Source organism: Colius striatus, chromosome 2 (genome assembly GCF_028858725.1).
Source record: "Colius striatus isolate bColStr4 chromosome 2, bColStr4.1.hap1, whole genome shotgun sequence".
Lineage (NCBI taxonomy): Eukaryota > Metazoa > Chordata > Aves > Coliiformes > Coliidae > Colius > Colius striatus.
In genome coordinates, this window is record NC_084760.1 from 114120643 (window position 1) to 114144836 (window position 24194).

Consider the following 24194-nt stretch of genomic DNA (forward strand, 5'->3'; position numbering starts at 1 on the left):
ATGGGATAATATGGTGTGTCCACCCAGTCACAAGGAGACATGGCACTTAGCTATCCCCAAGGCAACTGATGTCCCAAGAGCACCCTGTTAAGCATGGGGCTCTTAAGTATCGCTCCTGCTTTGATGCCTCTCATGCCAGGATGAAATAACCTGCAGAAAAGGCTGATGTGAGGAAGAATGAACTGAGAAACAAATGCCCAAGTCTTATACTTGGAGCAGATGTCACATTGACTTTTATGTAGAATCTCATAATCCTGAATGACTGTAAAACTGTCAAATAACATAAAATTGAGCTGTGCCATCCACTCACACCAAAATCCTGGCTCAGCAGAAGGCCTCTGGGAACAACACCATGGGACAAACTCTCCCCCAGCACAGCTACGAAAGGCTTTGAGCTCAGCCTCCGAAAGTGCAAAGCACTTGTTTTGTTGCCTGTGGATAACACTTTAATCCACCGAGCAAAAGCTGGGCATTACTGTCTTTTATTCTGGCTGTACACAATTGCAATGCTCAAAAAGAAAAGGCCCTTGCCTCCCCTGCTCCCCTCCACCCCCCCATCCATACCCTCCGCTCCTCCAAACTGCTGACACCCGGATGGGCGGCCCCAAGGCGGGGCCATTGGGATTTATTTAGGTCACTTCTGCAGATGATGCCTTTAGTGCCACAAACAGCCCTGGAGACAAGTCCTAATCATCCGGGGGGGTGATTATGTTCAGGTCTTCCTCCCCAACCCCCCCAGACATAATTGAGATCCAAAGTGGACAGGCAGGCAGGCACGCAAGAGGGGACCCCGGCACCGCACAGTTCCCCTGAAGCCATGTACAGGAGCAGCTTTCTCCGCGAGGTGCGCAAGGAGAAGTACGAGCGCTCGGACGCCTACGATGAGCTGCGAGGCTCCCCCGAATTCGACAGTTTGGCCCAAGCCCGGGGCCTGGAGAACCTGCAGGAGCTCAACGAGCGCTTCGCCAGCTACATCAACCGGGCGCGTGTGCTGGAGCAGCGCAACGCCATCCTGCGCAAGCAGCTGGAGACCTTCCAGCGCATGGACGAGCTGGTGGGCTTGGACGAGGCCTTCGCCGGGCAGATCGAGTTCAACCGGCAGCGGGTGCGCGAGCTGGCGGCCGACCGAGCCAAGCTGGAGCGGGAGGAGAAGGATGCCCAGCGCATGCTCGATGAGTACCGCAACAAGTAAGGCGTGCGGCGGAGCAGGATGCCATAGCTGAGCTGTGGGGTGAGGTTTGGTGTCACCGTCTGCTTCCCGTGCACAGGTGATGCCTCTCCATGGGGATCAGACTCGTAGCCAGGGGTGGCAGGTGAACCGTGGTGAAAAACAGGGTGCCAGGCTTGGGGATTTCTCTCTGCATTTCCTGGTCGCACTGCTACTGGCCAGGCAGTGCTTTCTCCTTTCCATGGCAGCGGATCCTCACTGTGTCGCACATCAGTTGCTGTTGCTTAGCTTTAGGAGGATCGTGCTCTGAGCTGCAGGAGTAACTCATTTAAGAAATAGACAGCTCAAAGCAAGTGTTGTGTCTGAGCAGCACACAGTTAGATGACCCCAAATATCTCCTGAAACGTGTGGGACATCTCTGAGGAACTTGTATTTACAGGCATTGTGAAGCATCTGGGCCAGTCTGTGCTGGCCACTACAGATGTGAGATGAAAAGAAAGAAAAGGTGCTTTTCACGATACGTTAAATTTGCCCAATTACCCTCTTCTTCTTCCTTGCATCCTGCTAGTTCCATCTTATGCTACTAAAGCAGTAGCTGTAAGAACAGGTTAACTTCACCTCTTTAACCTCAGTGTAACCATAAATCAAAGAGCAGGAGCCTTGGGGGCTGCAGTGTTCATAGAGCAGCCATAACCAGAAGTTAAAAGGAAACTTTGGCTATATCTAAGCCAACAACACTGCAATTTAAAGATGCACAGGGCCATTAGGATGGAAGAGCACTGTCTGCTTTTTAATCACATTGCCTTCAGTTTACGTGAAGAAGTGAATTTTGGGTTTATCTTTTTTCTCACATTCATAGTTTGGGAAATAGATTTATATCTGGAAGTAGACCTTTTGAAGCTACATTTATATAAAGTAGACCCTTTAAAACTACATTTAAACATAGTAGAACCTGAGACTACTGTGCCTGTACAATTAAATGTACATGAACCTTTGAAAAGTACATCTTAACCTTAAAATGTATTTTATAAATCACATTCATGGCTTTTCACATCAACATGAATAATTCTGGAGAATTCTTTCTCTCAAAGTTGCAAAATAAAAGCATTATCAGGAATCGTTTGGGTGCATCTCATAAAAAGACTAATAATGCTAGTTTTATTGAGCATCATTATTACAGCAACATTACGTCTGGCAGTGGGAAAGGATTGTATTTCTCTCTCCATGATATGAGGAAAGATGCTGAAAGCCAGATTTTGGCACCCTTGACTGAACAGACTTAATTAAGTTCAGAAATTAAAAGTCTTGCTAATCGAAAGTTCCATTTAAAATTCATTCAGCACTAACCTCGTGGGTTTTGCCATGCAATGTGATTCGCTTGAAGTTGCTGGACACAGAAATTGGCACTGCAAAGCTGATGATTGGCGGTGCTGAGAGGAGCTGACAGCCTTTGGAAATAAGTAGGGAAACACAGTAGCTGGGAAATGGGGAGCAGTAGGGACTCCATCAGCAAACCTGTCTCTGAGCTCTGTTTGCATGGGTTGTGTGTGCTGCTGTTGATTCTCTGCAGCTGTATCCTGCTGCAGCTGCAGGTGATGTGGTCCTCAGACTGATGAAATCTCAACAGCAGCTTGTGGATAACGCAGGTAGCCATCTCTTTGTGACTCAGCAGAGTGCAGCCCTCGTGGGGCTCATCCTAGCTTCTGGGGAATCAAACGCCAGAGTTACTGGCCTGCCCGTTATCCTTGCAGCAACAGCACTCTGCATGTTTGTGCTCTCTTGGGCACCCAAATTACCTGTGTCTCTATTGAGACAAGACCAGCCAAGTGTCTCAGGGAAAGTGAAAAGGAGAAAAGTAGCAGACAAATGTAACCTCAACTTGTAGCAGGCCAAGAGGCATCATGCATTGCTGGAGGAGTTGGGTAGGGTTCAACAGAGAGGCAGCATTTTTCTTCCTATTAAAGGCACAGGCTTGACACCAAATTGAGTGTCTGGCCCTTGAGCGTAGCAAGGATGTATTGTGACTGTTTTGTCTTTGGAGGGGAGCCAGCCCTTGCACTGCAGCAGAGGCAAGGTCCAAAAAAAGAAAGGGCATTGCCCTGGCCCCATCTTTTAAGGGCAAGCACAGTCTGTCAGCTGGGGGTGGGAAAAGAGGTTTACAGCACTGCTGGAGCCATGCTTGCTAGGTGAAAAAGCAAGTGGGCTTCCCTCCTGCATGTCCAATGGTCTCACCAGGCCAATGTCTCTGAGCTGTAGAGGGGCTTAACAAATACCTGTAATCTGTTAGTGCCTCAACAGAGCTGCTAACCTAATGGAAGGCAGGTGATGGGAACTTTGAATGCTCTTACCTGCCTTTGTTTGAGCCTGGAAGCTCCTCCCACTCCATTTCTTTTTCCCTGAATATATTCAATGAATACTGCGTATTTTTAAACAGTCCAAAAACATTTGTTGAACCTCTAAAGCTAATTTGCTAGATGAGAAGGCTTTTTCTTAAACCTGAAGCAAATGATGGCACTTACAGTCCAGGAAAGGCTGACCAGCAACTGTCGAAGAAAAGTGTGACCTCTTTTCAACACATCCCGCTGATTACTTGAACATTGAGATGAGGTTTGAAGCATCACAGGGCTGCAATTTGTCAGCCCTTGCACTTACATAGATACATTTCAGCCAGCACAGAGACATTGTGAGGTATCTCAAGCATTTCTAAGAGGTCCTTAGCCCTTTTGCACTGAGCTTCTGGAGTAGATTGAACATCATTTAAAAGCAATCTCCCCTGAAAGGATAATCACAGAGTACAAACTCTCAGGACTGCCAGGTGGATTTATGACTGTGTGACACAGTAGGTATTTGGGTTGTTTGAGAGTGAAGAAAAATGGAGCTGAATATTTCAGTCATTTAAGAAATTTTTGAGTGAGGACCTAGAAACTTGGTAAATATGAGCAGGTGTGAATGACATTGGGACTGACATTTAGACCTTGACTATTGGATGATTGTGTACCACTAGGAGTGCAAGTCCAGCCTTTTGTATTAGCTCAGGATTTGATTTCACAAGCTGCCACAATCTGCTTCGCTTTTGCCAGATTGTCATAAGGTATGTAAGTTAACAAAGTGTTTATTGTCAGCTGCACATAAAAAGTTTTTAAAGTAGGTAGAAAAATGGTTGCAGGTGAGCTACTTAATAAGGAACAGAAACAAAGGCAGTCTTGCTTTTGAAGCTGAATGTAATCGGTTGTATCCTTGGAAGTGAACCTTGTTTTACTACAATTTGGCCAAAAGAATTGACTTGTCACCCACTAAGAGAGTTTCTTACAGAAAATCAGAAAATGGGAGCTTTCTATGTCTTTGTATCTGTATCATTTTAGGGAAAGCAAAGGGATAAACAGGAATATACTTTATTTATGTACTGTGGTACTGGCAGTCGATGGAGTTTGATGAGACACCTTTTCAGTACTGATGGCAAAGTCTCAGTGCTTTTTACTACAAGATGCTTCTGTCTAGATTTGTTTTATTTAATGGTCTCTCATTAAACCATATGTCCTATTGAAAAATTGATGTATTGTTTGTTTAGGGAAAGGAATAGACATCAATAATCAACAGTTAGGAACTTTTATATTCTATCTAACATACAAACCCAGAGCCATAATTCTTAAAGACTATGTGTCATTTCCTCAAATGAAAGATAAACATTACATGCAAGATAAACCTACATCCATTGGTCACTCAGTACTAAACATGCACATGATGCACTGTGGACATTTTATAAATGCATAGGAATAGTTGACTAAATTAATTCTTTATTTAGATTCACGTGTGATTTTGACCAAGCTACAATATGAATTGCTATTAAAGAGGACACAAAGCTTGACCCATCAAAGCATCATAACATAACGTTATTCATACACAATCAATATGTGAGATTGTAACCTTTGTGTTTAATGTGTCTGTCCTGGAAACGTTTATTGAACAATGCCAGGTAGAAAACTAAGTACAGTGTAATTAAACACTAATGTGCCAATGTAGCAAATACATAGTAACCACTGGTGAATGGCTGTCACTATAGTGCAATGCCTATAAAATAGCCTTTTATTGTAAATCATCTATTCTTGGGCTTCCCATGAAAAAGTGACAGCAAACGTGTGGCACTGCATTGTCGTCTGCTGCATAAGTTGAGAACAGGTCAGTTAATTCTGGAATTGCTCTCAGCATCTGGGACAAGAAAAAATAGTGCATACATAAATCTTTTAGGCCCTTTCAAGATTCATCTTCTGCTTTAGTGTGAAGCATGTATTGTGCACAAGACAGCAATGCAGCTTGCAGAAAGATGAACCACTGAACTTCATCTCCTTTGTTCTGTTTGCAGGTATAGAAATGAACGTGAGTATCAGCAGAGGCTAAAAGAAACCCTGGAACGCCTTAATAAGGTAAGGCTGAATCGTTTTTTCCCTTTGGCTTCATTTGCTATAGCAAGCTGCTTTGACAAAGCAATGGGAAGATAAAATGTCAGAGCAAGACATTTCTTGTCATTATGCACCAATGAAAACCTCTCCTTCCCCTTCATCCCCTTCCCTCAGCCGTGTGCAGACGGCTGAGCCTCGGCATGTGCATCCATACACGCTGTGTAGCGCCCTGTCCTCTGCAGTCCTGCTGGTTTCAGTCCTGTAGCACATGCCACCCACACCCCATGGCCTCAGATGTGCTCAGGGTTTCATTAATTTCTCAGTTAGACAAAGGACTGGGAGATTCTACTGCACAACACTCCTTTTAGAGCATCAGCAAAGGACTCCTGCATTCATTTTGGGACCTCCACTTGAAATACCTGTTGCTTCTTCCCCATCTAGTGTGAGCTTTGCAAATTCAGCCTTGCTGAAGATCTGGCACATGTTTAGGTTCCTTTAATAACCACTTTTTAACCTTCCAACACTCTTAATTTGGAAGACAGTTTCTCTCCGAGCAAATTGAGAGTCTACAGACAGAGGTAGGAAGAGCCTGTCTGTTAGTCTGTACTGAAGTATATTTAGTACTGATACCATGGCATGAGAAAAGGCAGAGTTTTCCAAGTCTTGAAGCCTGGTGTGTCTCAAAGCTCCTGAGTCCCTAGAAGGGTATGGTCAGCCCTTCCCAGGACAGACTCTCAGCTTCCCATTAGGTTTCCAACCAAAGAGAAGCCAAAACAGATTTGTTCCTTTCGCAGTGAAACACAAAGAATGTTTATGTTGAGCTGCTCTTTCCTGAAGTAATGCCATGGGAAAAGGATATTCTGATCATTATTGCTCAGAGAAAAGTTTGCTAACATATTTAGGAAGTTTCTGAACCATGTCTGTGAAACTGAGAAAGCCTAATTCATCCTCTTCTGTTACTAGCTTTCATCTGAGTGAAGGCAGATGTATTAGATCTTTCCCCAGTTCTACTTTTCACAGCTTATCCTTCATCTTCTGAATAGGGAAACAATTACAGGTGGTTTAAATAGAAAGGTTTTTATTTCCCCGCTGGGGGGAAATGGCAGGAGCTGTTCTGCTTGAGCACTGTCATATCAGTGATATGCATATTTTATTTAAAAACAAGACAACTTTTATCATTTCTGACTCCACTGAGCTGCAGATACCCTGCATGAGCACCATTTTTCCAGTGTGCTAGCAGGGCTTTTGGATGTCCTGCAATCTCTTAGCAAATATTGATGGAGACAAATATTTTGTAAGGGGTAGCTGGAGCTGGTGGGTCTGTCTTCACAGTTCCTCACAGCCAATCTGTGGCTAATGAAAAACTAACTGATTTTACAACCCCAGGCACAGCTAACAAGGTCTTGAGCCATGGGGAATGGTTTTATTCCCCATCTGGGTTGCCTCTGGCTGCAGCAGCTCCTTGAACTGGGGCACCAAATGCTGGAGGGAACACAGCTGATGTTCTGTACACCGCCTGAGACGTAGCCTGAAACCTGTATGTGCAGATGTAACCTCATGCCTTTTCCAACAGATGGAGAATCAGTTTGGAAAATCAGCAAACACTGGCTCTGGAGAGAACTAAGGGATTTCTCTTCTATGGTAAATAAAAATGCAGCTTCAGCACATGGACCAATGTTCTGGAATCAGCCCCTAAAGCAGAATGGCTTTTCAGAAGTTGAGCAAATAGCAAATACTGCACCGTTCAGATGAAAATGTGTAGGCACTGCACTGTTCTGATACACAGCATCATCAGTGAAGCTGGTCTATCTGCAAGCAGGGAATAAAAGCAAAAGTATTTTTCCCCTTTGAAGGAACATTTGGAAAGCCAAATGCTCCTTTTGCTTATTACATGCAGAAATATTTGCTTATTGGTATTATCTAGAGGCCTGGGGTAGGGGAGAGTTGGCTCTTCCCCAAATCTCCCAAAACACAGCCATTGTCCTGCTGATCTTTCTTTCAATAGGAAGGCAGGGGAGTGCAGAAAAGCAGTGGGCATTCCTGATGACTGGCTCCGAATGTGCTGGTCTGGGTGTATCTGAATCAGCTTCTGTCTCACAAAGCAGAGAGACCGCTGGAGAGGCCTCTGTCTGGGAGGCTCAGCAGCATAATGAGAAAGCTAACAGCTACACATTTTTTTAATAGCACATGCTGTACACATGCCAAAAGAAGAATCCCCTTCTAGCAGTCATGTGCTGCACCCATAGATTTCAGTGGTTTATTTGCAACCCATGATGGGACATTTTTTACAGCTGGTAATGGCACATAGATAATTTTAAAGGTATACTTTTAATTCCTTTTCATTTTCTTTTGCACTTTGATTCAGATGCAGAAATGAAGACTTTGTTGAGGCAAATTGCAAACTGGTGGGAGGAAACAACAAGTTGTGTGGAGTTGCAAAGAAGATGCAACTGACAACTTTTGAGATACTTTCTCAAAAATGATATTTTACACTATGAGTTAATGATAAAGCTAATTAAGAAGACATACATTAAGTAGAAAAACAAAGCTGTTCCCTCACGCTTCCATATTTGTAAAACATACTGCCATGGAAATGATTCTGTATTCAAGGGGTTGTAGTAAATAACAGGAAAAATCTAACTTAGACCTTTGAATGGAAATGTCCATTTCACTGGATTTGAATACTGATGCCACTCATACCCGTGTTCTTAGAGGTCAGGATTGCTAGTCATACACTTTGTCCTCTGAACTGACTGGGCATTCTGGACTTTCATCCTCACACATCCCAACGAATGGGAAACTTCTGCAGCAAGGTGCTTTTCGGGACTTGCTCATCTGTCAATTTGATTTCAAGAAATGGTTCCAAATTGACACCATTTGTAATATTTGAAAACACACTAAAAGGAATGAAAATATTTTGGATCATCCTGTAAAGATATTTTTCTATAAGGGCTTCTTTACTGGGGATATTAAAAAGGGATCAGAATACCTCAGGGCCTGTCATGAACACTAGCCAAATGAATGCCTTAGTCTGTTGATGTCATCTGGTGAAGATTCATGATCCATTACAAGCTTTTAGCGTCAAAACCTAGTATTTCATAGCATCTATTACTTGGCCTCGAGCATTCATAAAGCATATGGTAAACATATTTTGACAGTGCCAGTGCCAAATTGTATCTTAAAATATATTTGTGCAGAAAAGTGTGTGGGAGAACACAGTGACTAAGGTGCCTTCTGTTTGTTGGTTTCAGAGTTCTTCTGTTTATCCTGGTAGGTTTTAATGCTCCAGGCAGGCCACTGTGCCTGTACAATGACCCACCTTCTGGCAAAGTGCCTGCAGTGGATTTGGCACTCCAGCCTTATGTACTGACCCTGCCACGTGTCTCTGCATTGCAGGAAGCTGATGAAGCGCTGCTGTGCAACCTGGAGCTGCAGATCGAGTCCCAGTTCCTGCAGGATGACATTAATGCCACAAAGGACAGATACAAGAAGGTAAGTGGTTGAATTTGCCATCTTTAGCTCTTCCTTTTAGAGCCCTTCTCCATAATCTGCAGCAGAGGCAAATGAGAGCAAATCCTGTTTCTGTGATGGTGGGTAAATGAAGCACCGTGTATTTAGAGCAGCTGCAATGTGGAGGTCAAGCCCAATGGCTGGATGGCTGCAAGCATCCCAATTGACTCCTTCAGAGTACACTGATTACAGCCATAGCAATGTCTTGAATTTGGTGACCTGTTACGATTCAGGCAATGTGCTGCCCAAGCTGTCTTGTATTTTATGCTAAGGAGCTTTTTGTTTAATCAGAGCCAAATGCCTGTAATGTACCCTCAGCATGATAAAAATGTTAGCAAACAGGCTCTTAAAATTAGATCCACAACCACATGCCAGAACCAAGTCTGATCATGAACTGAACTTTCATATCAAAGAAGTAAATATCTAGGAATAAGCCCCAGAAGTGGGGCACATTGAAGGGAACACCTTGCTGTGGCATTGTACAATGAAAATGGTTTTTCCTTCCCCACAGAATCTTATGGAAATCCAGACCTATGTGAATGTTTTGCAGCAGATCATTCAGACAACCCCTCGCGTGTCCCCTATAACCACTGGCATATGTGAGGTAACTATTGCTGTTGGTAAATACATGTTCTACGTCAGAAGGAGACAATGTTTACTCTCACAGCTTCTCCCAGATCTCCCACTTCAAGGTTAGACAAAAACTGCAACAACTATGAGTGAGTACTGAATACTGAATATGAGAGAAAAGATTAACTGTGGCTTTGGAAAATTGATCAGGAGAAAAGAGATTGCATTAGTCAGGTGCACTCTGACATATGTATTAGGCCCAGGAATGGCTTCTTCAAAGGTAGATCAAGTAGTTGTGCTTCCTATGGGAGGAGGAGCTGGCAGGATATATGGGTTTGTACAGAGAAAGTAAATCTTGTCCTGAAGGGGTGAGATGTGGTGAAAACACATAAATCAAATAAATTACTACAGGCTAGATGAAAATTTGGTGATTCCCACTGATATGAGTGGCTATGCCAAGAATGTTTATTAGTTGGAAGAAGAACAGCTTTGTCTATGGGGCCCAATTTCATCATAAGCTGCACTTGTACAGTCTTGTCATCTGGCTTTTTTTTATTCTTAAAGCCATGCCACAGGGTTTTACTTGAGGTTCAATACCCGTCTTTTTATTTGTCTTTAGTCATTTTGTCTTTACAGTTTCTTTCCAGTAGTGGGATTTACTTTGGCTCTGTTTTAAAAGAGTAAAACATACTTCACACGTTGTTTTCTTCCAACCAGGAAAAAGTGATAGCAGAGAGGAGGATCCCTGTTCTGCAGAGCCAGCTGGAGGAATACAAGAGCATCCTCTGCCAGCTACAGGCACAGAAGTACAAACTGCAGACAGAGGTAAAGCATAAACACAACCATGGTGCTCAGGAACTCTGCTGGTTTTATAGTCACACGGTAAAACCTGAGTGGCATTTCATGGAGTCTTGTGAACTCAGCTGACTTGGAGGTGCTTTCCTTTTAGTTGTCCATCTGTTTCTTCAGCTATTTCATTCCCATTCTCTTACTGGTCCAAATTGTCAAGTTTAGATCACCTGGGCAGGCTGCAGGTATCTTAGCCACAATGATGCCATCTTTGCTTATCAGAGTAGCTGGTGGGAGATGGTTTCCACATTGCAGCTGGGCTCTTGCAGGACAGAGTCAGGAGGAGGTCATGAATGGAAAAGTCACACAGGACTGGTCTTGCTTGCTTTCTTAGTGAGCTCTGGCTGGAAATTGGCTCTGCCCAGTCCTTCCCAGTGCTGAGTTGCTGGGAGAAGAACTGGACAGACCTGGTAATCAAAACTGGAATAAGTGTTGAGCTGCATTTAGCATCCTCCATTCCCCTGTCACTAAAGCACCCAGTCAGTGCCTCTCCTGTGCTCAGACACTACCAGCACCGAAACCAGCTGCATATGACTTTGACTCATTGCTCCTGCCCATCTCCCAGCCAATTTTTCCTTCTCCAGCCAGTGTCTCCATGTGGAAGAGTGCAGTACAGGGATGAGGGCAGCAGGTGCTGGAGGAGCAGCTAAAGGTTACAGTGAATAGAAACCAGACTGGAATGATTGCTAATGGCAGATCTACACACCTCCATGCAGTGGTATGTTTCTTAGAGGACAGAGGTGGACAATGACCACCTTATACCCCCCAAATACAGCTTCCTTTGTGCCTTAAATTGCCCATCCGGGATTGAGAGAGTGATATACTGCTATGAACCACCTTTTGATTGAGATTTGGCCTCCTCTACAGCCACAGTAGCAGCTCCTTCCTGACCATAAGTTGAAGCTGGAACACAAAAAGTTCCATTTAAATGTAAGAAAAAACTGCTCTACTGTTGAGGTGAGGGAGCCCTGGCCCAGGCTGCCCAGGGAGGGTGTGGAGGCTCCTTCTCTGGAGGTTTTCAAAACCCACCTGGACATGTTCCCGTGTGACCTGATCTAGGTGGACCTGCTTTGGCAGGGGGGTTGAACCAGGTGATCTTTAAGGGTGCCTTCCAATCTCTACCATTCTGTGATTCTAAGTTCTTTCACTAGGGCAGTCAGGGACAGTGCTACGCCCAAGTCTTTTCCTTGGTCTCTCTCTCGTGTCTGATGTTCTGGTGGGAGGGACACAGGTGCTCTGGGAAGGGCAAGAATCAATATAGTATTAAGTGAGATAATGAATCAATATAGCAAAAAAGGGAGAAAAATCATCCTTCTGCTGGCAGACAGAGGCACTCTTTGGGGAATTAATTGTGCTGCTTTCAAAATCAAATCTTCATTTCCCACTTAGTTTATGTATTCATTCTTGTGGCTTGAGATGAAAAGAGTGAAATAACTTTATTGAGTGGAGGTTGATGACATGGTTGCTTGTGAAGGCAAAGGCTGGATTTGATGACTGAGGTGTCCTTGAACTCATTTGCTTTGCTCCTTCTGGACCTGGCAACCATGTTGCTGAGAGGCTATCCACCCCAAATCATGAGCACTAAGCACTAAAGAGGTCTGTGGAACCTGTTCTACTTGTTCACTGCAGCTGCTGCCCTGTGTTTTCCCAAGGCACTCATCGCCACCTCCTGGCTGATGTGCCTGGAATTGAAGCCTTACTGCAGAGAAGTTAGTTTTAATCACTAAAGTTAAAAAGTCAAGGAATTAAATTCAAAATGGAAGCTTTTTATTTTAAAAAAAAAGACCCTTCCTTAACCTGCACTGTTTGGTCTGCAGCCCTCAGAGAAGGAAGGACAGGTTTTGCTTGGGCACATCTTCCCACTTAAGCACTTCTGTGTTTCTTCATAAGACACTGGCTGCTGTGCTGAGGCCATCCACAGTGGGCTGGGGTCATGCAGTGAGACATCAGCCAGGGAAGGAGGCATCACACAGCTGTCCCACGGTTCACGCTGACCCCCTCATGCTTATAGTGGAACAGAAGCCTCGGGGTAGATAATGGCATTTGAATAACTAAACAAATGCTGCCGTGTTTCAACAGTGCAGCCTCACACATTGTAATAAAACATGTCTTGCCTTTAATTACCCTTGAAATATGGGGATGCTGAATGGTTCAGAGCTGCTTCTTTCAGCCACCAATTTTGTTTACCAGACAACCATGTTGGAGCAAGCGATTAAAAACACCCAGGAGAGTTATGACGACGAAATTCAGCTCTACAATGAGCAGATTGAAAACCTGAGGAAGGGGATAGAGGAGGCTGAGAGGACCCTGGAGAAGTACACAACGGACTGCCGCCAGCTGATGATCTACCAACAGTCCCTGGAGAACGAGCTGGAGCGGTACAAGCGCATCATCGAGAACGAGGACAGCCGGTAAGGCCGCCTTGCTGGACCCTCCCAAAGGGCCACTGATGTCTCTTCTCCTTTGAAAAATGTACTTTTAAGAGCGTTCAATCCACCCAAAGCTATGGCCACTTCACACTTTTCACCTGTAAATATCCAGTGACAGGGATCTAAATAGATGCAAAGTCTCGACAAGCCTGTGCCAAGAAAGGGTCAGAGCCATTTTGAGCTTCTCCTTTCCATACAGTCTCCTTTCCATATCCCGTCCTGGCGTCAGTGCACAGAGGTCAGGAGCACACAATAGCAGTGTGAATGCCTCTCCACTGCCCAGGTGGCACCGACAGGCAGGTCAGTCTCTCAGGGCTCAGACAGGGCAAATGTCCTGTAAAGCAAAGCTCTCTTCACTGCAAACCCTTTATTCAGGCAAGGGGCTGAAAAGAATAGAATATGAGAAATTTGCAGGGATTTGGGTTGTGTTTAAACCTGCAGAGGAGCACTGGCTCCCTCTAATGTCAACCATCAGCCTCATATGAGAAAAGGAGCTGGGCTTTCACAGCTGGACAGGCAGATGCAGCAGGGTCAGACCCCTGAATGCCCAAACTACTGCTCTGGGTTGTCCAGAAGATGCAGGGGAAGAACACTCACTAACAGTCAATCTCACATGTGGGGAACTGACATTTCATGCATTTTCAGCATCTCATTTTGGACACGGTGTCCTGGTTAGGAGTATCTGATCAGGGTAATTCTCAGCACCAAAATCAAAACACACATCTCCTGTGTATAAGGCATGAACGACAAAGGTTCCCTCAGATTCTGGCAGAGCAGACTGGAAAGGCCACAGATAGAGTAACTGGTTTGCATACAGGCCAGCCTCTGTTTTAAATTTTAACCCTTCATGCCACTGACTCAAATATTTTCCAAGGAAGACTGCTCAGTTTTCTTCTTGCCCTTCTGAAGTCAGGCACATGCAGGTAACATCGTAACAGCTACCAAATTTCATATTTTACCAGCCAGCAATTGCTGACCTTTGGTGGGCATGGATTGACTATTTGCCCAACCAAATTCTTCCCATCCTTTCAAAGTGCTGTGCTAAATTACAAACCTGTTGTTATGGGCTTTCATTACTGGTGTGCTTTACCTAATGGAGCATCCCGTGTCTCCTGCTGGTGGAAAGCATCCTCAAGTGCTGTGGCTGTGTTGATTTTCCCCAGACAAGAAACAGGCTCCCATCATTCTCTTTGACTCCCCACCACAAAGAAATACATTTCTTTAACGTTCATGCTTCGTTTTGCACAATTGCACTTGCTCTTGCTGGAAATGAGGGGGAGAGGTCTGACCGATGCGCGTCTTCTCCGGCAGGTTAAATTCCGCTATAGCGGGAACGCCAGTCACACTCTTCACGCAGATCTATAGACCTGTCCAGCCTCAAGCTTCGAGGGGAAGAGGTAAACCTGTGACATGTCTTCCTGTGTCTGTCAAGAGCAGCATCATTGCATTTTAATCTGTATTTTTCCATTTGTCTTCCATATGAACACCAGCATTGACAGCCTGACTCTGGCCTTGCTAATTAAATGCAGTGATTTCAGCTTACCTCAGCTGGCTTTGGGACAAGCTGTCAAAGGCTAAAACCAAAAGCAAAAGAGCTTCTTTGCTAATTTCTGCAATTTACTGCTTATGCCAATCAATACAGCAAAATCAAAAGGCACCTGAAACTATGGAAAGACCTGTGCTGACTTGCTGCAAGTCACTGGCCCACACTTCAGTCAGGTGCAAAGAACATCAGGGCATGTTGAGTGCTGCAGGCAGAGGACACTCTTTTTGGGCCTGTTTATGTCCCATGGTCTGGTTTCCTGTGAATGATGTCTTCTCCCTGTTCTGTGATTGCTTGTTAGAATTAGGATGATTTAAACTTGGTAACAAGGAAGTGGCCAGGATTACATTGGTGAGGCTGCTGGGTTTATATAAAGGTGCTGCAAGTACTAGCATACAGGATAATTTACTGTAGCTGTTCCTGGGATTGTACTAAAAACAACCTGCCCTGAGAAGAGAGAAACTGTCAAATGAGGGGTTTTTACAGTGCAGCTTAATTTTTCTAACTGCGTTGTAGCAGTTCTGTATGAAATGGGTCCATAACATGTGAGCAGCTATAAATAACTGCTGCCCTGCAGAGTGTTGTTTAATACCCACTGACTCACCCACCCTTACCCCCCAGCACAGGACAGGTGTTCCCTGGCTAAGTCCATCTTACAAAGCAATGGAAGAGCTGGTGGTGACACTCACCTTTCTCATCAGGCCTGGGCTGCTCACCCAGCAACCCTGCACTCAGTGTGAAGGTTTGAAATAGGGCTTTGTGATTGTTTTTTTCCTCTCTAACCCTACCAGGAGTTCTAAAAGCTGGACAACTAGTTTTGCCTAGTTGTACTGCAAGGCCACGCCTTTAAGTTTGGGCACTTGGCTTCAGTCTCTGCCTTATGAGGTTTCTAGTTAACAGGGCCAAACCTGGGGGGAAAAGTGCTGAGCCCAACCATAGCAGCAGGTGCTGAATGCTCCTGCTGAGCATTGCTGCAGGCCTGGCAGGTGAAGGTTTTGTGCAGCTGCCCTGTGTTACACACACAGTTGTCCCATCCTCACATTGTGTGTGGCAGCAGTGACCTCAGATGCAAAATGGCTACTGGACAGAGCGGGCCATGCAAAAGGAGAGGCTGTTCTGTCAGAGAGCTCTGAGAGAAGCTGTGCTCACATTTGCTGCTGCATCCAGCTCTGCACCCGTGGCAGTCAGAGGGAGAGGTGGCTCTAGCATTTGCCAGCAACTGTGTTCAGCACTGTTTGTTGTTTGCTTTGTTTTGATTTTTCCATAGATATCACCCAGGTCGTGCAAGACATTGCCAGTGTAAAGACCAGACAAAAAGCTCTGACAAAGAAAATTGCCAGGAAGAAGGAGCTGATGTCTAGGGACATAACTGATGGTGTCTCTCCTGAAAGAATGTACGAAAGAACTCTGGAAGGTTTTGACCAAGATCAGCTGGAGTTTAGGCACGAGGGCTCAGTCACATGTGAACCTGGGCAGGAAGGATCAGAACTTGATGAAAAAGAAATGGGCCCAGAGGACGTACCTGATGGAGCCCAGATAAGTAAAGCCTTTGATAAATTGTGCAACATTGTGAGGGAGAAGATAAGAGTCTGCAAGAGACCAGAACCTAAACCTGATGCCCATCCCAAAGGGCGTTACGTGCTGGTAACAGGGGAGGAACGCTATGAAGAACCTTGTGTCTTGGCCCCCGCCATCCCAGCTGGGGGAGGGATCACAGTTTCCACAAGCAACGGGAAGGTGATGAACGGGGGTGAAGTGGAGCCCATACCGGAGCTGCCAGAACCTGCTGAACCATCAGAAAAGGAGAAAGGGGATATCTGTGAAAGGAGGGAAGAGTTTGAACTCCAAGAGAAACAGAAGGAGGAAGAGAAAGAAGACATGCTTGAATGGGGCAAAAAACCACGAGGAAAAATCGAGCAAATCACAAAGTATCTGGACGTCTCTGAGCCTGAGACAGTTCCTTCCCCTGGCCTGATAAGCCCAACTGAGCCAGGAGTCCTTCGAGAGCCAGAATATGACCGTGAAGATAAGCAGGGCCTTTTATTCAGGGAGGCTGGCTTGCCTGGCTCCATGAGCTACGAGAAGGTGGAGGTGGTGGAGTCCATAGAGAAGTTTTCAGACGACAGAATTCAGACGTACGAAGAGACAGCAATGATTGTGGAGACAATGATAGAGAAGACAAGCAAGAAGAAACCAGGTGACAAAGGCTCTTAAGCGACACACTCTCCCCTTGACAGTCAACTCGTCTGGCAGAGTTATTTAATGGCTGCTTTTTTTCCTGAGCGAATGATAACAGTAGTGAGAGTTTTGCTGTTTGGTATGGAACAGATTGATCCCCTGATGGCAGTTCTGTCTGACTCTCCTTTGGTGCAACAACCATTAGCGTGCTCCAGGGCAACAAGCGATAGGCACATCCTATGCAACTGATGTTCATGATTAGGACAAGTTGAAAGTGAATTGTTACAGAGCTGCCTGGCTTCCCACAGTATCCAGGGCCAATCTGCGTATTCCTCTGCTGCTCCTATAGCTGCCGTACGATTCCCCATCTCTCAGACAGCTGCAAATGTTAACTTGTGACATCTGGTTCATTGAATAAAAGTTTTGCCTTCTACAGAAGATACCTGCTGTGGGTTTGTGTCACCTTTATTGCCGACTGACGGTCCCAGATAGTAAATGTCAGTGACTGGGCGTGCAGGAGATTTCGCAGGGGAAGGACTGGATACCTGTTAGATAACCTATTCTAAATCTCCCTTATTTACTGTCTTAATAGAGATAAGCTTGGCAGACATTCTGGATCTACAGACAAACTTTGTCTGTGCAGCTGTTACTGCATAGCTTCTCAGAGTGAAAAGTGGAATTCCACCAAAGTGGGGGATAACCCATATAAAAGATATTGAAGGCATTGTCTGGTTTTCACCTCCACAACTGTATTTATGAATGCCCACAAGCTTTTGAGCAGACTGCAGCCACTTCAAAAGACCATGTGTTTTGGTGCTTTGTTGTATGTCCTCAGCCTGTAGCATTTTACAGAGTTTCATACTGCCACAGGATCCTGTTGCAGCCCTGTCACCTGCAGTGCCATGGAGCAACACAGGGTCGCTGGAACAAGTGATGCCATCCCACATCCCTGTGCTTGGGGAAGCAAGAAGACACTTCTGCAGTAGCCTCTTGCAGCTTCCAGAAAGCTTTGCTTTAGGAAAAAAAACCAAACCAGAAGAAATCCCTCAGTGTATGTGCAAATACCAAGACCGATTTGAAATGCTGGTGTGTCACTTCAACCTCAGCTTGACTTCAGGCACACAAATAATCCCACCAAAGTGACATGCTTAACTAGGTTAGGTAAGCACAAGTTTCTTCCATCCCAGGTCTCCTTAAGAGAGATTCAAGTTCTGATTTATTTCAGCTTTTGCCATTGTTAATGCCTTTTCCTTCTGGCTGATTCCTCCCATCAGCTGCCAAGGAGGGGGCTGCACACCATTTGAGCTGAGGAGCCCGAGCTTCAGGACTACCTGCTCACATCACCCAAGGCTCTCCTGGGTGTTGGGTTTCTTTCCCCTAGCAAGCTCCAGTGCAGATGTAGCATCTACTGCGACTTGCATTTGGTTAAGTGGCACCTTCTTATTTGAAACAGGGACAGGTGGCCACACAGGCACGTGGTTATTCAGGATTTCTTTGTCAATGCTGTTCTACTGAAACGCTTGTGGGTGTTTCTGCCAGACATGGCACTCGGGAGCGGCTGCTCTTCCCTTGAATTTAGTAACAGTGTAAATAACCACAGAGAAGGAATTCATCAATGCATCCACAGGCTGCACTCTGGGGAGCTGGCAGCAACTGCTCAGAGGAACTGCTGGTGAAAGCAGGTTTTGAGTACTGTGAGGAGGGGGAAGGAAAAACCCAAAACCTAACCAAGTGCAGCAACAGGAAGTCTGGTTAATAATTTTGTCACCAAAGAGGGTGGAAACACTGAGGCAGTAGTCACAGAACTGGCTGTCCTCCCTCCCCAAACCAACTGACTTTTCTGCAATAACAAGGACTTAATGGTCAGAATGTGAAAAGCTTTAGTCAATAGCAAGGAGGCCATACTTCAGGAGGGCCTGGATGAGGTGTCTACCACCACCTTAATCTGTTTCATGCTGTGGTGTCACCACTCTTTGCTGCTGACATAGAAATAGTTTCCTGATGCACACAAACTTTGTTCAGCACCTGTGCAGGATACAAATTGCTCCTACAGGGGGTCTGGTGGCACATTACTGAGTGCCATGTACTGCATAGCCGAGGCAGCAGCCTGAGGTGCAAAACTTGACACAAACTGATGCTGAGCTGCATCATGGACACCAACATCAGCAGAAGTTGAGGACCATGAAGAGCTAAGGACTAAAGGCCACTAAGGACTAAAGGCCACGATCACTGACCTGCCTTGCACAGATATGGCAGTCACCCAGCAAGGCTGCAGCTTTCCCTAAACTTGTATGAAAAAGACATAGAAAAACACTGAAATTCTATTGTTCATAACAACAGTGCTGAAAGGTATAGGAACTCCCATGATTTATGGGCTAACCGCTGCCTCAAATGCAGATGCTCAGCAGGGCTAAATGCTGAAGTGTAGTGGTGAAATACCTGCAAGTGTCTATCCAGTAGAGCCTGGGGTGAGCCCTGGGTTACTGCAGGCACATTCCTGCCTCTGTGGCAATCAGAAGTGGAGCAGGAGGTTCTCTGCCATCTCGTACATCTGCAGGCATGGTAAGAAGTTATAAAATGAAATGTACTCTATGCCATGGAAACTTGAGCTATAAACTACCCAAAAGTGTGGGTGACAAATGGGAAGAGGGAAACAGGGTTGGGGTTTTTTTTGTGGATCTAAGTGGTCCAAACAGCAGAGGAAAAAAAAACCTGCTGTAGCTTTTCTTTGGGGTCAGAACTGCATAAAAAACCCAGTGCAAAAATGTCACTGTCTCTTCCAGAGCGTCCCCTTCCCCACCGAGGGCAGCAGTTTGGCACCCACATGGCTGCAGAGCTGCCCTTGGAGCCAGCGGGTTTGACTCACGTTAAGTAATCCCCCAGGCCCTTCCTGGCCTGCAGCTTTAATGTGTCCCACCTCACAGCAGAGTTCATATAAAGGTGTTACTCTTCAGCTGTTGCTGTCATCTCTCTTGGAGGCTTGTGGTTTTTTCCTCAGTGATCGTACTTAGAGCAGAGGATTTCCTCTCGTCTGCCTTTGGGAAGGCAATGATGATAGGACCTGCCAGTTTACAACAGCTCTTTATTTGACTCATATTATAAAACATATCACAAGGCTTCGGTTAAACAGTGTGCACCTGTTGCAAACCATGAGCTTCCTTTCCCCCTTTATTATAAATACTAACAAATTCACTTTATTTCCCATCAGCAATACCATAAAACCTTAGTCTAACTGGACATATTTTTTCAGCAATCTCCTGATGCAAAAATCCTGAAGATATATCTATATTGTATAGACAGTCAGGTTTGTATATCCTTATATCAAACCTCACCATTTCTGTCCATCAGTCATTATCGTGATCATTCCATCAGTTATGTCAGCATTATGAAAATATGAACCACCATCTAATGATTTTGCTGCTTTATAAGATATTTAATGATTGAACACAGAACTGTAGAATTACATGAATGCCATGGAAAGTCATGTACACGGTCATTTCAGATTTCCACATGGACTTTTCTCATTCTAAAACTTTTTCCACATTTTAGAAGTCCTTCAAAAGCTTCCAGTTACCTCTTTCTGTGCACACATACACACAACAGGTTCTGGTGTGTGCATTATACATTACATACCATATGTAACTCTAGATGTATTCATAACACACTCTGAATATACATATTGTATGTAATATATGTATCTCTCTCCAGAGAGAGAGACCCCGCCGGTGCATTGTATGCATTTGGACTGGACATACAGGTGTATGCATAAATACATATATATATGGTGAATCCTTCCCTCTGACATGTGTATGCTGCTGTTTCTGAGAACTGGGTGCCTGCCATATGATCCATAAGCTAGCCTGTCCACGACCCATTTGCCTTCAGGGAGCTTTGGCTCATGCCCCCTGAACTCCAGGTGCTGCTTTAACATGAGCCCATCTTTCCTTGGGTTAACTTTTAAATTGACAAATGAATCATGAGTTTGGACAAATAACTAAGAGCACATAAAAAATAACCACACAGGGCCTGATTCTTTCTGCCAATGGCTGTTTTACCCCAGTGTGTCTCCATTGTCTGAAAGGACTGCTGCACACGAGGACCCTGTGAGTAGCATGGGGCTGCTTGTCTTTGCTTTGGAGTGTAATTTAGATAGACTTTGAGTAGGTTGAGCTGTTTTATTTTGCATTTGGATTTGTAAAGGAAAGAACGGGCCTCATAAGGAAAGACAAAAGATGGATATACACAAGAAATAACACTGCAGATAATACATTCTTAAGTGAACCATGTCCACCATATAACCTTTGGGTTACGTTTTTAATTTGTCAGATAAATATTTACTTACTGAATGTGTTTCCAATACTATGCACCTGATCAATCAGGACAACTCTTATTAAAACGTTTTAGATTCATACTCTGCATATTAAAAATACATAATAAAATTCTAGTCACTGCTAAAAAGTACATCTTGGATCCTGCAAAGACCCAAAGCACCTGCTTAAAATTAATTAGCATTTGAGCCGGCCCACTGATGGCCTTTACTGTAAAGCAAGTGCCTAAATATTTGCAGAATCAAGACTCTTTATCATTCCAAGGTTAAATTTGGGATCTCATACCTGAGAGCACGTAGCAGTCGCTACCATGAGTCATTCCCACCGAGGAGGGTGTTACGTCTCGTGGCAGTCGCCAGAGCCGACTCCGAGGGCGAGGGAGACCGACTTTACTCATGTGTGAAAAGTGAAGGTGGGGCTGACTCTTTAAACAGCAAAGAGCAATGATTACCAACAAATCTTCCCAAACACACTACATTTTATTTCCCAAGAAGGCCGACTTTGCATTACACATTAGTAACTTAGGCATACTTTTCTCCTTAAATATATTTGTATAACACAAAAATAATAAATCTCTATTTTTAAAAATGGAATTTGAATAAAAATGGCTTTAGGACTGAAAGGATGTACTTCAGATCTCTCCCACAGCAATGCACTGACCCCAGAGAACAGGGGTCTGTGGTTGGAAACACTGATGCAGCCTCATCTTACTCTGCTGTGGGACATCTCAGAATAGAGACGAGACAGTGCAGTTTTGCCTACAGGTTGCCAGAAATCCTACAGCCCTACAAGCTCGTTCTGCCATAAGATGGTAAATTGGATTAAATAACCAAATTTAAATAAACAACAAACCAAATCAAACCAAAAACCAAAATGAAATGGAAACTTGTGCTTCTAGAATGCCCTGACCCTGTTTGCAAAGCACTTCCCCGTGTCACCCGGCTTTGGCATCGTTTTGCCTTCCTTATTGCATGCCTGATGACCCATTCTGTAGCTGAAGCACACGTACATGGTATAAGCATATATATATATTTAAGAAAACTCTCTTGAGAATTGGATTTCTCCAAATTGGATTGGTAAATTTTCCTCATCTCTGGATTATTTTTTTTGTAGGGTCTAGTGCTACTTTAGCTGAAGCCAATGGGGAAAGTCCCACTGAAGTCAATGATGCAAGAGGAGCTGTTAGATGTTCAAAGACCTCTCTGGCCACCCTCTTTGTGATTCTCCCTCTCATGGTAATTTTTTAAAAATGTGCCATTATCACTAACTGCCAATGTTAAAATTCACTCTTTTTTTAAAATACAAACAACATTTACCACAAAAATATGAAGGGAAAAGCCATCAAGTTGTTTGCAGGTTATTACCTATTCATATGACACAAAAGAAAAATCATTTACAGTCACAAACTGTACATGGTATTTGGTGGGGGACAATAGCTGTGGTTTAGAGTAAAAAAAGGATTGCTTCAGTGGTAGTTAAAATAATTCTTGACAAGATGTAAGACTTTAAAATCAAGAAAGTGTGATAATTTGGCTACAGAGACAATCATTGCAATATGTCTAACACAGAGGTTTGGATAGTAGAAAGGTGAGTAGAGGGATCTGGGGAAGGAAAGATACCGTCATGCAGAACAGCACTAGTTCTTGCTCAGTATACTCTTCAGGCTTCTCTCCACTGCTTCATCTAATTCTTCTTCCAGCTCTTCCTTCTTGGACATGGCCAGTTTGGACTGATAATCTTTTACTATTTGGTCTATATATGGTGCGCTCTGAGTCCCGTGCAGCATCAGTGTCCACTCCTTCAGCACGCCGCGCTGCGGCAGGCTGCCGACAAACCCAATCTCTAGAGCCCAGGTGCCTCGGGGGTCTTCTCCCCAAGTGTGCGTGGTCATGAAAGGCCACTTGTCAAAACCCACCTTGGAGTCGTCATCCCTGGGGCGCCGGCTCAGTAAAATGGACTTTGTTCCCATCGGCGAGGTCATGTTGATGTTGAGGTCTCCTCGCCTGGTGGAATTCACAGTTATAACTGCTTGGACGTGTTCAAGGTATCGGACAAAGTTTTCCTTCCCCTCACAAGCATCAGTTGTCAGCGTGAGGACCAGCTTGCCACTTGGTGGTATCTTTCTGCAGTTCAAAAGATCATTAAGCAAATTAAAAGGATGTACACGGCATGATGTGGCTCTTGCTAAAGCTACGGGGTTTGGTGCTGCACAGACTATTTTCTTTACTAATAATGGAAAAGTAAGGAAATAATAGTTGCAAACACAGTCAGAAAGAGGATATTTTCTTTCTACAAAATGATATCAAAACCTTAATTAGCCAATACATTATGAACTGCACACCTACACAAAGACAGAATACAATTAAGTACATACTGCTCTTTAGGAATTACCATGTCTTCAATAGCTGCTTTTACTTATCACTACTTACATTGAGTAATTGCATAAGAATGTGTCTATTCAGCAGAAGAACCATGAGCAGTCATGTTAGACAGTTGACCTAACAACCAGCAGCAAACAGCTGTCTGGACTCAGGTGAGCCAGCTGCATGGAATTTCACTGCAGTCCCAGTAAAGCCGATATCCTCCTCCTGATTTGGAAACCAGCACAGAGATGGGCTGCCTGTGAAACCCCTCCAGGTCAAGATGAGACTGGCAAGAGTCATGTGCCTCAGAAACTGGCTGGCAAACTACACCAGAAGTGTAAACAAAAGTCTCTGCATTCCCACTGTCAGTGTGGTGTGAGCACTGTGACACTTTCCTCAGTCTAAAAGACATACTTGAAAGATAAGAACTACTGCAATCATTAGAAAGGGGAATAAGCCACAAAAGTCTCCAATCAGCTTGTTGCCTCTTCCAGTGGCTTCTCCCTGACTTAGGTTCTGCAATGAAATGCCCTTTTAAAAGGCACTGACTACACTGTGGTAACTAATACTTTCTTTTCGAAAAGAGTACCAACCCTTTGCTAATGAAACAGTTCATTCTTCAGAGACCAGTGAAAGTGTTTCATTCAAGCCCCACTTCCAGGAATTCTCTTCTTCTGGAGGTGAGCTCCAGGAATTACATGCTAGTACACTATTAATTGGCTCAGGTCTGTATCTGAGGCCAGTCTTTACCCTCCTTTAATAGACTATTGCCACCTTGGAAGTATTTATACTGTAAAAAGACATTCAGGTCGAGGTCCTCGAGGCACTTAAACACTTAGCTTTACCTGAACAACCTGTG

At 44.5% G+C, this 24194-nt stretch overlaps 2 protein-coding genes across 2 annotated transcripts in view; one reads left to right on the forward strand and one right to left on the reverse strand.

Annotated features, from left to right (window-relative positions):
• Nucleotides 1–817: 817 nt before the first annotated feature.
• On the forward strand, nt 818–16680 carry BFSP1 (beaded filament structural protein 1). The gene is made up of 8 exons (XM_010202000.2): nt 818–1188; nt 5529–5589; nt 8962–9057; nt 9587–9679; nt 10363–10470; nt 12685–12905; nt 14235–14320; nt 15734–16680. The coding sequence occupies exons 1-8, from the start codon at nt 818–820 to the stop codon at nt 16678–16680; spliced, it is 1983 nt and encodes a 660-aa protein (XP_010200302.2).
• A 3028-nt stretch (nt 16681–19708) lies between these two features.
• Nucleotides 19709–24194, reverse strand: part of PCSK2 (proprotein convertase subtilisin/kexin type 2) — a 101515-nt gene continuing 97029 nt past the window's right edge. Inside the window, exon 12 of the mRNA XM_061989217.1 lies at nt 19709–23095. Within this exon, the coding sequence (XP_061845201.1) occupies nt 22609–23095 (487 nt within the window). The 3' untranslated portion in view covers nt 19709–22608. The remainder of the gene's footprint in view (nt 23096–24194) is intronic.

Bases quoted from the DNA above. Each gene is read 5' to 3' on its own strand.
- BFSP1 (XM_010202000.2), top strand. From the start codon at position 818: ATGTACAGGAGCAGCTTTCTCCGCGAGGTGCGCAAGGAGAAGTACGAG. The intron at 10,471-12,684 runs GTAAAGCATAAA...TTTGTTTACCAG, and splicing joins AGTACAAACTGCAGACAGAG to ACAACCATGTTGGAGCAAGC. The intron at 14,321-15,733 runs GTAAACCTGTGA...ATTTTTCCATAG, and splicing joins TCAAGCTTCGAGGGGAAGAG to ATATCACCCAGGTCGTGCAA.